This window comes from Somniosus microcephalus, chromosome 15 (genome assembly GCF_052327205.1).
Source record: "Somniosus microcephalus isolate GS21.2 chromosome 15, FLI_Smic_1.0, whole genome shotgun sequence".
Lineage (NCBI taxonomy): Eukaryota > Metazoa > Chordata > Chondrichthyes > Squaliformes > Somniosidae > Somniosus > Somniosus microcephalus.
This window is the reverse complement of record NC_141001.1, coordinates 48,444,244-48,459,310: the sequence shown is the minus strand read 5'-3', so window position 1 is coordinate 48,459,310 and position 15,067 is coordinate 48,444,244. Positions and strand designations below refer to the sequence as shown.

Here is a 15,067-nt window from a genome sequence, read left to right as displayed (position 1 = left end):
TTATACATTAAAATACACATTGCAGGCTCATGCACAATTCATTCCTGCAACCTGATTGGATCTTGGCCCGCATGCATCTTCACGGATTGGTTACATGTTCTAAGGTAAACATGTGTAAGCTGCCTCCTCAATCATTCACTCAAACTGCTGAATGCTGATTAAAAGATAACTTGGAATGTGACCCAGATAATAAAGCTGTTAAGGGCAGCTGAAATGCTGAACATCCTGTCTCCACTTAATTATTTTTAGTCTTCAAAGGTCAGCTATCTTGACCGCATCTTTATGGATGTAGCCTTTCATGTTAGCACCTGTCTTTCTTACACCATTCAGTGAAACTGCCAGCGATGTCATTTTAACTCTTTCCCTACTTCAATGATTGCAATGTTCAGTTCTATTCGCAACTCCTCAGATAATGAAGCAGTCTGTGCTCGCATGAAGCAAGACCTGGACAACAATTAGGCTTGGGCTGATAAGTGGCAAGTAACATTTGCGCCTCACAACTGCCAGGCATTGACAATCTCCAACAAGAGTCTAACCACCTCCCCTTGACATTCAAATGGCATTACCATCATCGAATCCCCAACCATCAACATCCTGGGCGGTCACCATTGACCAGAAACTTAACTGGACCGGCCACATAAATACTGTGGCTACAAGAGCAGGTCAGAGGCTGGGTATTCTGCAGCGAGTGACTCGCCTCCTGACTCCCCAAAGTCTTTCCACCATCTACAAGGCACAAGTCAGGAGTGTGATGGAATACGATCCACTTGCCTGGATGGGTGCAGCTCCAACAACACACAAGAAGCTCGACACCATCCAGGACAAAGCAGCCCACTTGATTGCCACCCCATCCACCACCTTAAACATTCACTCCCTCCACCACCGGCGTACCGTGTCTTCAGTGTGTACCATCTACAAGATGCACTGCAGCAACTTGCCAAGGCTTCTTTGACAGCACCTACCAAACCCGTGAGCTCTACCATCTAGAAGGACAAGGGCAGCAGGCGCATGGGAACACCACCAAGTTCCCCTCCAAGTCACACACCATCCTGACTTGGAAATATATCGCTGATCCTTCATCGTCGCTGGGTCAAAATCCTGGAACTCCCTAGCTAACAACACTGTGGGAGTACCTTCATCACACGGACTGCAGCGGTTCAAGAAGGCGGCTCACCACCACCTTCTCAAGGGCAACTAGGGATAGGCAATAAATGCTGACATTGCCAGCGACGCCCACATCCAGTGAATGAATAAAAAACGCATTGGATTCTTGGGCATTGTGTCCGCGCTAGCTGTTGTAGTGGAGCTAACACAACGTTATTCCATCACGAAAGCCCCTTTCAAAAGTGTGAATAAGTGGAGCTGTGCAGCTAAAGCAGAATGAGGTTCAGTTGCTCTTTTTGCACCAAATGTAGGGGCATAAATTTAGCATGAAAATCATTATTTTACACAAACACATGTGTGCGCGTGTGCATGTGCGTGCGTCTCTGTATATGACTTCAGTGGCACATGTATTACACAGAAATTATATAAAACAGGTTATATTCATGTTAAAAAGTCATTTTGCTATTTTCATAAACTGCAAGTCCTGCAGTTATTATTTTCACTAGAAAGATACAGCTTGCACTGTGACCCTTTTGTATCACTTCATGAACCACCAGGCACGATCAGCATTCAGAAAAGCAGCTGACGAACAGCAGATCTGCCAGCTGATAGCACCAGGTTCATCTCTGTTGTTTCAGCTGTGCAATGAGCTGTTTAATCAGCTACCTTTACAAACGCTCAGCTGTTGGGTGAGTCACCAGTTTGTACAATAGTAGCAGAGAGCTCACCTGATGCACCCCTCAATGCTGTCTTTGTGCACATCAGTATGTGGAAAAAAAATGTGATTATTCACTGGGGCCCTCAGTGAGAAATGTAGCTTACACAAATGTTTTAATTAAGATGACTATGCTATAGCTGAAATTCTTAATCAGATATTTTTAATAATATTACTATCTTTAGATGCACCACTCTGTTTATCCCAATTTATGAGATACTGGAATGAGACAGCACTGCAAACAGATGAGATAGATTTTCAATTTTCAGCCTGAGTGGACATCTCGCATTCGGTTCGGCCACCGGTGATGGAAACTGTTGGCAAATCAGACAGTTTTAATAATGGGCGGTGAGCCCACAATGGCAGTTACATGCCCAGGCAGCAAGCTGAAAATCTACCCCATAATGTATAATTTACGCTACAATGGATCTATATAACTGAGGCTGTAGTTACACTGGCACTCTTGCTTTGATGGACATCTAGAACTCACTCAAGCCAAGCAATGCAAGACTGCAATTACCTTTCCAAGAGTCCATCTAACATCATTTGGGCTTGATGCTGAATGGAGTAAAACTTCAGTGTGGTAAAAATCCTGGTTTAAAAAGTGGTTAGGCCATCCATTGGACCTCCTGGGCAGTTTACAAACTTATCACAGTCTTTTTAATGTTCCATCCACTTTCTCCTAACATTAAAAAATAGCCATCAGTGAGGTGAACCCTGCAAATGCATATAAACACGCACATGGAGAGCTCTGTCCTAATGGACAGTGCGGTTGGCAGCTAAGCGCAGCTTGCAATATAACTTGAGATTTGCTGGCTGTGCTTTGTACTAAACAGTTACTGGCCTCAGACCAGTAGTGCAGTTTAATAGCAGCCTTTTTAATTGCTGCTGAGAGGTAAACAACCAAAAGTAAAAGGCCCCAACCTGTGAAATGTATCCATGCCCAATGGTAATAGAATGAAATCTGGGATGACAAACCTCACAATTTACAATATTTAACTATGAGCAGTTGTATTCTAAAGATGATATTTCCTTAAAGTTGGTAAAAACTTTTTTGAGGCTGGTTCATTTTCGATCTATACACTCCAGATTTTTAACCAGAGTCATTCCGTGTTGGCAGTGCTGGTGTTCTGCCATCACAGATCTGGTATTTTTGAGCTCCTTGGTGTTATATTAGAAGCTTCCTGTTCTATTCAGTGGAATAAACAAAACCCCACCAAAAGATCAATTCAATTTGTTTGACATGCTCTCAATTTTTTAAGTTAAATGGGGCAAATGGGAACTGAAATATCTGGTTCTATTTGGTGATTTAACCACCGCTAGAAACAATGAACTATGTATTAGATTTGTGAATTAACTGGCTTTTGAGTCAAAGTAGCACAGTTTTTATTAATACGATAGCAAAATACTGCGGATGCTGGAAATCCGAAATAACAACAGAAAACGCTGGAAAAACTCAGCAGGCCAGGCAACATCCATGGAGAGAGAAACAGAGTTCACGTTTCAGGTCGAAGACCCTTCGTCAGAACTGAGAAAAAAGCAGGAAATGAAACAGATTAAAAAGCAAGTTTGGGGGCTGGGAAATGGGGGAGGGGATGAAAGAACAAAAGGGAAGGTCTGTGGGAGGTGAAGAGCCATTAAGAGAGATTCAAGGCGAGATGAGATGGTAATAGGACAGGTAAAGAAACTGGGTCCACAGTTTCATTTCATCCTTCGACTCATCTGACGCTTCAACAAAAAACTTTTATTCTTCCTTTCCGATGTCAAGGTTCGCAAGCTTCATCAACTCTTGAACACCAACGCCCCTCCGGAACCTTCTTCCCCTTCACTTTCCTCTGACCCCCCTTCTCCCAATCTCACCCCTGCCGCGTTTTCACTATCCCCTCTGACCTTCCCCTCTCTGGCCCCGAATGATCAGTCCTCAGCAAAGGCCTGAGCTTCATCCCCTTACGCCCCCACCTCAATGAATTTCGAGCTCAGCACGATGCTGAGCTCTTTTTCCGCCGCCTTCGTCTCCGTGCCCACTTCTTTGGCCAGGAGTCTTCCCCCCCCATGGTTGACCCTTTCTCCCGCTTTCAGAATTCTCGTTCTACCTGGACCCCTCCCCCGGCCTCTTACCCTCTCTAGATCTTTTCATTGCAAACTGCCGCCGTGACATCGGCCGTCTCCATTTCTCTGCTCTCCTCACTCACTCCAACCTACCTCCCTCTGAACTTGCAGCACTCCATTCTCTCAGATCCAACCCCGACATTGTCATTAAACCTGCTGACAAGGGTGGTGCTGTTGTTGTTCAGTGAACCGACCTCTACCTAGCGGAAGTTGAACGCCAACTCTCCAACACCTCCTCCTACCTCCACCTGGACCATGACCCCACTACCGAACATCAAACCACCGTTTCTAAGACTGTCACTGACCTCATCTCCTCTGGAGATCTTCCCTCCACGGTTCCCCAACCCCGCACAGCCTGCTTCTCCCTCCTTCCCAAGATCCACAAACAGGACTGCCCTGGTAGACCCATCGTTTCAGCCTGTTCTTGCTCCACGGAACTTATCTCTTCCTATCTCGACTCTATCTTTTCTCCCCTTGTCCAGTCTCTTCCCACCCACATCCGCGACTCTTCTGACACCCTCTGCCACTTTAACAGTTTCCAGTTTCCTGGCCCCAACTGCCTCCTTTTCACCATGGACGTACAATCCCTCTACACCTCCATCCCCCACCAGGATGGCCTGAGGGCGCTCTGCTTCTTCCTTGAACAGAGGCCCAACTAGTCCCCATCCACCACCACCCTCCTCCACCTGGCTGAACTTGTTCTCACATTGAACAACTTCTCCTTTGACTCAACTCATTTCCTCCAAATTAAAGGTGTTGCTATGGGTACCCGCATGGGTCCTAGCTATGCCTGCATTTTCGTGGGATATGTGGATCTTTGTTCCAGTCCTACTCGGGTCCCCTCCCTCACCTCTTTTTCCGGTACATTGATGACTGTATTGGTGCCGTTTCCTGCTCTCACCTTGAACTAGACAATTTCATTCACTTTGCCTCCAATTTCCACCCTTCCCTCACCTTCACATGGTCCATCTCCAACTCTTCCCTTCCCTTCCTCAACTTTTCCGTCTCCATCTCTGGGGATAGTGTTACGTCCGTGTGTAATTGAGACACGGACTGCAGGAGTTGGTTACAACAGGTGTTTACTGAGTGGAGACAAAACTGGAACTACTATGCAAAGTTACTACACAGGCTTATATACAGGGGTGGTCACTACTGGTACTGCAGTATACAGGGGCTGCAGAATATAGTTCCTTCAGCAAAGTACATACACTACAATTCCTCCCCTTTTAGCTAAACAGTACATAACATTCGATTAATAATTAAATAACATATTTACAATTACAGTTGCTATATACATTAGCTGAAGTTAAGCAATTATAAGTTCAGTCTTTGAGGAGGCTTCCTGATTCTGTCTGGATAACGCCTCTTTGGGGTATCAGGTTCTTCTGGCAAAGTTGATTCGGGATCAACGTCGTTGTTTGGTTCGTCTGCTTCCAATATCACCGATTCTGAGGTAGATGCAATTGGTACTTCGGTTTCATCACCAGGTGTATCGGATCGTGGTGTGGATTTGACGTTTTCCAGTGACTCTAGAATCTGGTCAGCATGGCGTCTTACAATGCTCTCTCCAACGTCCATGATATACATTAGAGGTCCTTGCCGTGTGCAGATCGTTCCTGGCTGCCATTTCTCTGTGCAGTAGTCCCGGGCCAAAACTGGCTGACCTATCTTAAAACTCCTGGTCGGCCTTTCATTCATATTCTGAAACTGCCTGTTCTCCACATCTCTTCTGATGTTTGGCTTAACCAAATCCAAGCGGCATCGTAGTCTTCGATTGAAGAACATCATGGCTGGAGTTTGGTTGGTAACCGCATGTGTCGCATGTAGGCAAACAAGAAGTTATCCACCTTGTGTTGTAGGGGTATGTCTTCATTACACATTGCCTTGATAGCCTTCTTGAATGTTTGAACGAACCTCTCAGTCAATCCATTGGTTGCTGGATGATATGGGGCAGATGTGTAATGCTTAACACCATTGTTCTTTAAGAACCTCCGGAACTCGTCAGACACAAACTGTGGTCCATTGTCGGAGCAAATCTGTTCAGGCAGCCCATTTCTGGTGAATATGGTTCATAAGACTGTGATCGTTTTTTCTGTGGTGGTTGAGGACATTTTTATTACCTCTGGCCACTTTGAATGTGCATCCACCGCAATTAAAAACATCGAGTCCATAAATGGACCAGCAAAATCAATGTGCACCCTTTGCCATGGAGATGAGGGCCACTCCCATGGGTGTAGAGGGGCTTGTGGTGGGGCGTTTTGGACCTTCTGGCATCCTGTACAGCTCTTGGTCATCTCTTCGATTTCTCTCGATTCCCGGCCACCACACAAATGCTCTGGCTAAGTTCTTCATTTTTACCCCTCCCAGATGACCCTCATGAAGCTCATTGAGCACTCTATCCTTCAATTTGGGTGGAATTACTACTCTGGATCCACACTGACAGCTGTTCTCTTCTCGGCGAGAATGCTGGCAACAGTGGTTCGCCATGTGCTGGCCATCCCTTCACCGTTAAATCATAGACCCTGGAGAGTGTCGGGTCATTTCGTGTTTCCTTTTCTATGTTTGCATTCGTCACAGGTAGACATTCGACTATGGTCGAGTGGAATATCTCCACAGGATCCACTGCAGGTGCTTCTTCCACCGTCGGCAATGGTAGGCGCGACAATCCATCAGCATTCCCATGCTGTTTAGTTCCTTTGTACTCGATGTCATATTGGTGTGCCCCTAGGAAAAGGGACCACCTCTGTAGCTGTTGTGCTGTCATTATCGGGACGCCCTTCTGAGGGTTGAAAATGGAGACAAGAGGTCGATGATCAGTTAGTAGAGTAAATTTCTGACCGTGCAGGTAGTGATTGAACTTCTTCACCCCCCACACCAGGCTGAGGGCCTCTCTGTCAATCTGGGCGTAATTACGCTCGGCTGAAGTTAACGAGCGTGACGCAAAAGCTATCGGCCTCTCTGAACCATCAAGGAATTTATGTGATAGTACCGCTCCAATGCCATAGGGAGACGCATCACATGCCAGTCTTATTGGTAGTGATGGGTTGTAGTGAGCCAATACTTCTCTTGAAGTGATTAGGTCTTTACTCTTCTGAAAGGCCCGCTTATATTCATCGCTCCATTTCCATGCTACTCCAGTTTGTAGTAGGGCGTTCAGTGGGTGCAGAATTGTGGACAAATTCGGCAAAAACTTATGGTAGTAATTCACCAATCCGAGGAATGACCTCAGTTGCGACACATTTTCAGGCGCTGGAGCCTTAACTACCGCTTCAATTTTGTCAGGGGACTTATGTAACCCCTCTTCATCAATCACGTGGCCACAATACGATATCTGTTTCTTAAAAAACTCGCACTTGGGGCGATTGGCTCGTAGCCCATGTTCTCTTAGTCTAGTGAGCACCTGCTCTAGGTTGGCAAGGTGTTCACTGTCATTTTCACCTGTCACTAGGATGTCGTCCAAGTAACACTGAGTCCCCGGAATCCCTTGCAGGACTTGTTCCATCGCTCTTTGCCATATCGCCGGAGCTGATGCTACTCCGAATACCAGTCGATTATACTGGTAAAGACCTTTGTGAGTGTTTATCGTGAGATACTTCCTAGAGGATTCTTCAACCTCCATCTGCAAATATGCTTGTGCTAGGTCAATTTTTGTAAAACGCTTCCCTCCAGATAGTGAGGCGAAAATATCTTCTATCCTCGGGAGAGGATACTGTACTGTGTGAAGGAGTGGGTTCACCGTCACCTTGAAGTCCCCACAGATGCGAACCTTCCTTGGCTCCTCAGACTTATTGTTTAACGTTTTCTTCATGACAGGAACGATGGGTGTCGCCCACTCGCTCCAGTCTACCTTAGATAACATGCCTGCATTCTCCAGATTCTCCAGCTCTGCCTCGACGGCTGGGCGAATTGCATACGGTACCGGTCTTGCTTTGAAAAACTTGGGAATTGCATTCTCTTCTATTTTTATTGAGGCGGTTACGCCTTTAAGAGTTCCCAGTTCTTGTTGAAATACCTCTTTAGCTTTAGCTAAGATTTTTGACAATCGGCCAGGTGTGACGTCGTCATCCTTTTTACCAGCCACAGTCAGTGCCTGAATGGAGTGCCAGTCTAAACTTATCTTTCTGATCCATTCACGTCCCAATAACGGTGGTCCACCATCTTGCAGTATGTACAGATACAATTTCTGTATTTTCTTGCCGTTGTATTCGACAGGCACCCTTATTTTCCCTCTGGGGTATACTTTCTGCCCCGTATACGTCTTCAAGACAATGGATGTCTCTTTCAAGGGTATGTGTGAGAATAGCCGCTCATAGTCTCGTCGATTCATGACGGTCAGGGCTGATCCTGTATCCAATTCCATTTTGACTTGGGACCCTGCTATCATGAGGGTGACCCAAATGGTTTGGTGATCTTCTTTTGCGATTACGTTGTGAAGTTTGAGACAGCTTAGTCTCTTTTTCCCGGATTCACTATCGCTCTTCTGGTCTTCGGAACTACTGTCCGTCATCTTTTGTACTTTCCTGTACTGTTCCTTAGTGGCCTTTTTGTTGTCGTTAGTCTTCTTCCCAGACCTGCAAACTCGTGCAATGTGTCCCATCTTTCTGCATTGCCTGCATATTTTGTCCTTGGACCAGCAGTCCTTCTGGTCATGGGTTGTTCTGCCACACCGATAACATTTTTCAAATCCCCGTGTCATTTCATGGGTGCTGTATTCCTGTGGCTTTTGCTGTATTTCCGCAGCTCCCCTTGCTGCTGCTTCGTACGATACTGCCGCGCTTAAAGCCTTATCTAGCGTCAGCTCTTTCTCTGAGAGTAACCTCTTCTGGGTTCCTTCACTCAGGATTCCACAGACAAATTTGTCCCGTAGTGTACCTGCCAGTCCTGCTCCGAACTGGCAGTGCTTTGATAGCTTGCGTAGTTCCGTAAGGTAATCAGCATTGCTCTCATCTTTATGTTGATTTCTCTTGTGGAATTTAAATCTTTCTGCTATCAGCAGCGGTGTAGGATTTAGGTGTTCCTGTAGGATATCAACAATTTCGTTAAAACTCTTCGCCATCGGTTTGGCTGGAGTGATCAGGTTCCACAATTGGCTGTACGTTCTTGCGCCCATTAAGTTTGGTAGTACCGATGCCTTTTTCTCATCGGCTACTTCATTTGCCTTGCAATATACTTCGACTCTTTCCACATACGTGGTCCAGTCTTCTATTGCATTATTGAAGGCAGTGATATTGCCAGTCTTCGGCATCTTGGAAATCTAAGATGGCGCCTCCCGCACTTTGCCTTCTTCCCCGATTGAACAAAATGGTGCCTCCCGCGCTTTGCCTTCTTCCCCGCTGGATTAAGATGGCGCCTCCCGCGCTTTCTGTCTTCTCCGCTGCTGCTAGCGCTGTTGCTGGCGTTTTTATGCCTTGATGGCGACGCCCTATGGTCTTCGCGCACTTCCCCCCCGCGCTGCTGCTAACGTTGCTCTCCGCGGTCCCCGTGGCAAACTGCAGCTCCTCGCGGCTTTCTGCGCTTCTAATTTCTTTTATTTTCCCGTCGTCAGAGCAAACCCTACGGGACACTTTCCTCCCTCTTCTTGGGTCTGTACGCTGCCCAGCTTCGTAGCACCGGCCGCGCCCTGTGTGCTCCACCCTCTCTCTCTCTCTCCTCTTCCCGACAACACTGCTCGGCCCCGTTGAAAAGCCACCCAATCGAGCTCTAGCCCGCCGCAGCCCAGGAAGGATCAGTGTACTACCTGCCACCAGCCCGATTAGCTGGAACACCATAGACAGGATAACCAAGCCCCGCTCTCGACAGCCTCTCCTGCAAATCTTCAAATCCGATGAATCAGAGGCGGTTGCCCACGGTCGACGCCCGTTTCTTCTGTTTGTTTTATTTATTTTTTTCCTTCTGGCCTCGACCTCTAACAACTTCGCTTCAGGGATGGATCCCCATGAGGTGGTGCAGAACTGTAGGTAAGTTCGGATCTGCTCGTCGCCAGTGTTACGTCCGTGTGTAATTGAGACATGGACTGCAGGAGTTGGTTACAACAGGTGTTTACTGAGTGGAGACAAAACTGGAACTACTATGCAAAGTTACTACACAGGCTTATATACAGGGGTGGTCACTACTGGTACTGCAGCATACAGGGGCTGCAGAATATAGTTCCTTCTGCAAAGTACATACACTACAGATAGGTTATTGACCAACATTCACTACAAGCCCACTGACTCCCACAGCTACCTGGACTACACTTCCTCCCACCCCGCCTCCTGTAAGGACTCTATTCCATTCTCCCAGTTTCTCCATCTCCGCCTCATCTGCTCCGACGATGCAACATTCCACACCAGTGCTTCCAACATGTCTTCCTTTTTCCTCAACCGAGGATTCCCCTCTACCGTGGTTGACACGGCCCTCGACCATGTCCATTCTATCTCCCGCACTTCAGCCCTCACCCCTGCCCCTCCCTTCCGGAACCATGATAGGGTTCCCCTTGTCCTCACCTTTCACCCCACCAGCCTCCACATTCAACGGATCATCCTCCGCCATTTCTGCCACCTCCAACGTGATCCCACCACCAAATGCATCTTCCCCTCCCCTCCCCTTTCAGCATTCCGTAGGGACCGCTCCCTCCGAGACACCCTAGATCACTCCTCTATCACCCCCAGCACCCCTTCCCCTTCGCCCGGCACCTTCCCGTGCAAGCGCAGGAGATGCAACACCTGCCCTTATACCTCCCCCCTTCCCACTGTCCAGGACCCCAAACACCCCTTCCAGGTGAAACAGCGATTTACTTGTACTTCTAGCAATCTAGTATACTGTATTCGCTGCTCATGATGTGGTTTCCTCTACATTGGGGAGACCAAACGCAGATTGGGTGACCGCTTTGCGGAACACCTCCATTCAGTCTGTAAGGGGGACCCCGAGCTTGCGGTTGCCTGTCACTTTAATTCACCGCTCCATTCCCACTCAGACCTCACCGTCCTCGGCCTCTTGCATTGTTCCACAGAAGCTCAGCGTAAGCTCGAGGAACAGCACCTCATCTTTCGATTAGGCACTTTACAGCCTTCCGGACTCAATATCGAGTTCAACAATTTCAGATCATAACCTCGGCCCCTATCTTATTTTTATATATTTTTTATCCACACTTTTGGTTTGTGCCTTTTCCTTTTTTTTTCTCTCCCACATGGCAGCTGTCTTTCATTCTGCCAGCGCATTTCACACTTCATCTAGAGCCATCCTTTGTTTCTTTACCTGTCCTATTACCAACTCGTCTTGCCTTGAATATCTCTTAATGTCTCTTCACCTCTCCCAGACCTTCCCTTTTGTTCTTTCATCCCCTGCCCCATTTCCCAGCCCCCAAACTTGCTTTTTAATCTGTTTCATTTCCTGCTTTTTTCTCAGTTCTGACGAAGGGTCTTCGACCTGATACGTTAACTCTGTTTCTCTCTCCACAGATGTTGTCTGGCCTGCTGAGTTTTTCCAGCATTTTCTGTTGTTATTACAGTTTTTATTAACGTGTTTGGCTTGCCGGACAGTCAGATGTCACTATGCAACGTGCATCAAATCATGTCAATGTACATACTAAAAATTACATAAACTTTTATTCACCTTGATCTTTTCAACTGATCTTTTCTGGAAATAAATTCTGCAGGGACAGAGTCCAGCAGTAAAAGTGGCCCAGCCTTTCTCTCAGCAGTGTGCCTCTCCAATTTCCTTTCCAACAATCAGGCCCAACCTCCCCAATCTAACGGCTGACTCTGCAAAGACCCCAGCACCGAACAATGGCAATTTGGGATACACTGTGGTACCGACAGAATATCTAACACAGGTAAGCAGGATGGGTTTCAGAGCCCAGAAATATTAAAGTAATGGAAATAAACTGTGATATACATAATTATTCTTGCAATCGTCAATAATATTAAAACAATAAATTATAATGCAAGTCATGCAGGTATTACTATAGTCAGCGCTCCTTTGCTCTTGCGAAGCTCCCAATACGACATCCTACAAGCTCTTCCTCCTATCTACATTTTCACTGTGTTTAAATTAAGATGCATGGCACCATCACAGTCCTTAAAAGACTGTTTGAGGTGACAGGCACATTTGACATGACACTTTACCAGTGTAAGCTGGGAAAATGCATAGACATCTAAACATTAACAGAAAACTGACGGGCTCTTCTGCCATCAATACCCAACCGGAAAATTGGTTGGGGTGCTAAAAGGATAGAAATCTGCCATAGCAAATCTTATTTTTCTGATTGGTTACAGTCTATTTACAAACGTAACCAATTACAAAATCTATCCTTCACTGTCTAAGCTCACACATGAAGAATGGCCACTGTCAACAAAAAAATCAACACCTTCAGGAAAGGAAGGGAGCAAATATAATCATTGCTTGCCTGGATTTGTGTTTATTTTTATTAATTCCTGGGATGTGGGCGTCACTGGCAAGGCCACATTGCCCATCCCTAATTGCCCTGGAGAGGGTGGTGGTGAGCCGTCTTCTTGAACCGCAGCAGTCTGCACAGTTTATTCTTATTACTGTTTCTTGTAGCGGTTTCTCACAACTGAGCTAGGCCATTTCAGAGGGCAGTTAAGAGTCAACCACATTGCTGTGGGTCTGGAGTCACATATAGGCCAGACCAGGTAATGACAGCAGATTTCCTTCCCTAAAGGACCATATATATGTACCAACTGAGCCATTGGGCAGTTACTATATTGCTATGTCCTTTTCTGCAATTCACACTTGCTGATTGAAAGAACAGAAGAGTAGCTGCTGAGTTAGACAGGACGGCAATACACTGTTATCTGGTTTCTGGCAATGTCACTATTACTCAGGCTAGGTAGTACTTATTGTGATTCTGCTTCTTATTTTGTATTCTTCCCTTTTGCTTCATGCTTAGCAATTCCCATTTGAGGAATTGAAGATGTGAAGCCCCATTGGAGCTTGGACATGCCATGCTGCACTTTATTACCCTTGAATTCATAGTTTTCCCAGCTACACACATCAGTAAAATATGTTTCTTTGGAGCTTTCTTTTACAGACTCTCACTCTGAGTCTATTCTCAATTCCTTGACTTCAGTGTGAGATTGAATTCAACTCAGCATACCTAAAGAAATATATAAAAATGTTTAAAATATATGCAATAATGGAATGAAAAAAATATTTAGTAGTGTATTTCAATTACCTAATCTTGCTTTGAACAGCTACAGCAAGCACCTGGTGGCCCAATCCCTGAAAATGGCAATCTCGTCTCAGAGGCTAGTGTCCATATCCCTTCCACTATATCTCTAACAAGGTAAGTACGCGCAATGCGTTATCCTAAATTAGTAGTGTTGTGAAGGCAATGTTAAGAGAAAATGCTTTGAAATCTTTATAGAAAAAATATTGTCAATTTATTGGAAAGTTTAACTGCTACATCCTAGTTGAGCAGTCTCAATCCAGTTCCTCATGAACATGAACCCACAGCACAAAGTTGCACTAATCTGATATTTTTTTCTATCGAGAGTGGCCTCTCTAAATGAGACTATCATCCTGGTACAACTTCTGAAGTTGAGGCACATCATTGGTATAGAGAAATTTACCATGCTTGCCCAGCAAGTGCCCAACACCAACACCAAGTCCCTAACCTCCTTCTCAGTGCCTGGAGCAGTCGATCATGAGCTGATCCAGTCAGTAGTATATCGCCATGCAATTTAGGTTTGGTGCAAGTTTGTGGGCATACCATCTGTTCATGGCCTAAAAGGATCACATTTTTTCTAAAATGTTGTCAGTCAACTCCTCATGTCCCAGTCAATATAATACGTTTTCCTAAATCTTCATTGTACCATTTTGCACATTTCAGAGCCAGGTGCTTTCAAACAGAGAGGGAGACAAAGTCAGAGATAGAGTGACCCCTGCCCACTCTTGTGAACCTCCTAATGGCCAGTAACGGCCTGGGAGCATGACCCCTGCTTAAACGTAGTAGGCTGGAGATGGTACTTAGAACCAGCAGACAAGAGGAGCAAGGGAGAGAAATAATAGTTAAAAAAGAATTGACTGGTGATTGCTCTCCTGATGGCTCAGTGAATAAAATCATTGTGTGCTGTGGTATGAACCATATAGACCAGGAGGATCCCAGGATCAATCTCCAGTTGGTGCCGAGCTAACTGATCCTAGCTGAGACAGTAGTTGGGCTGCTACAATTGACCTCAGTATACTTAAGCTAAGGGGGGGATAAATCAGTCATGGTTCCTGCTCCTGATCACTATCCAGTTGTGGAAAATACATGTGAGTGGATGTCGCAGACAGTCTGTGATGCTCCCCAGTTGAATAGCCTGCTAACAGTCTCTAGGCCCACAGATGAAGAACAACCACTTTGATGAGGTAGTCATTGTAAGGGGGGGGGGCTTCTTTTAACTGGTTTTAAGGTAATTCACCTGGTCTGCAGCCTTTGCCTGCACTCTGACCAATTCCAAATAAACCAATTTTAAAACAGCGGTTTCGAATCGCTATCCCGCCTTCCAGTTCTGACTGCAGGACTTATAATTAATGATATTAAAATGGACACGTGGTTTGGATGAGCGAAAAATCAAGTTTTATTAACTAAAAGAAACTATAATCAAATATCAAACTATACCACACGAACACAGTAATTACAGTAAAATTGCATAAATGGGGGAATGCAGATGGCAAAAATGAGGGGTAAGTGACTACAATGTTGATTAAACAATCTTAGCGATATCCCCTTAATTACCATCCCCCAACTCCTTACTAGGTTGCTTTGCTGAGGAGTCAGAAACTCTGCTCACATGTGGTCCCGCGAAGTGAGAGAGAGAGAGAGAGAGAGGCTCACCTGTGGTCCCAGGAAGTAAAAAGAGCGATAGCTTCTCAGGAGCTATCATATATACCTTGTGAGCCCCCCCCCCCTGCCGTTTGCCTGTCTGGAAAATTCGCACCCAAAAAGTTCCAATTCACAAGAGAAAAGCTGTGATTGACTAACTCAAAGTGGTTGGACTGGGTTAGTGTGTCTGCACTGTGGGGCCGAAACGACCCTGCCCACATCCGGAGTTTACCTGGGCTGAAACAAAAGGGAATACTACTGCTCTATTGTCCAGAATGAGTGATTCAAAAACCCATTCAATTCTTAAAACGGTTGTAAATCGAAATCCA

The 15,067-nt window shown here is 45.8% G+C and overlaps 1 protein-coding gene across 1 annotated transcript in view; it reads left to right on the top strand.

Annotated features, from left to right (window-relative positions):
• LOC147106717 (uncharacterized) overlaps positions 1 to 15,067 on the top strand; it is a 199,665-nt gene that overhangs the window by 148,762 nt on the left and 35,836 nt on the right. Inside the window, exon 8 of the mRNA XM_086007774.1 lies at positions 13,123 to 13,214. Coding sequence (XP_085863900.1) covers positions 13,123 to 13,214 — 92 coding nt within the window. The remainder of the gene's footprint in view (positions 1 to 13,122; positions 13,215 to 15,067) is intronic.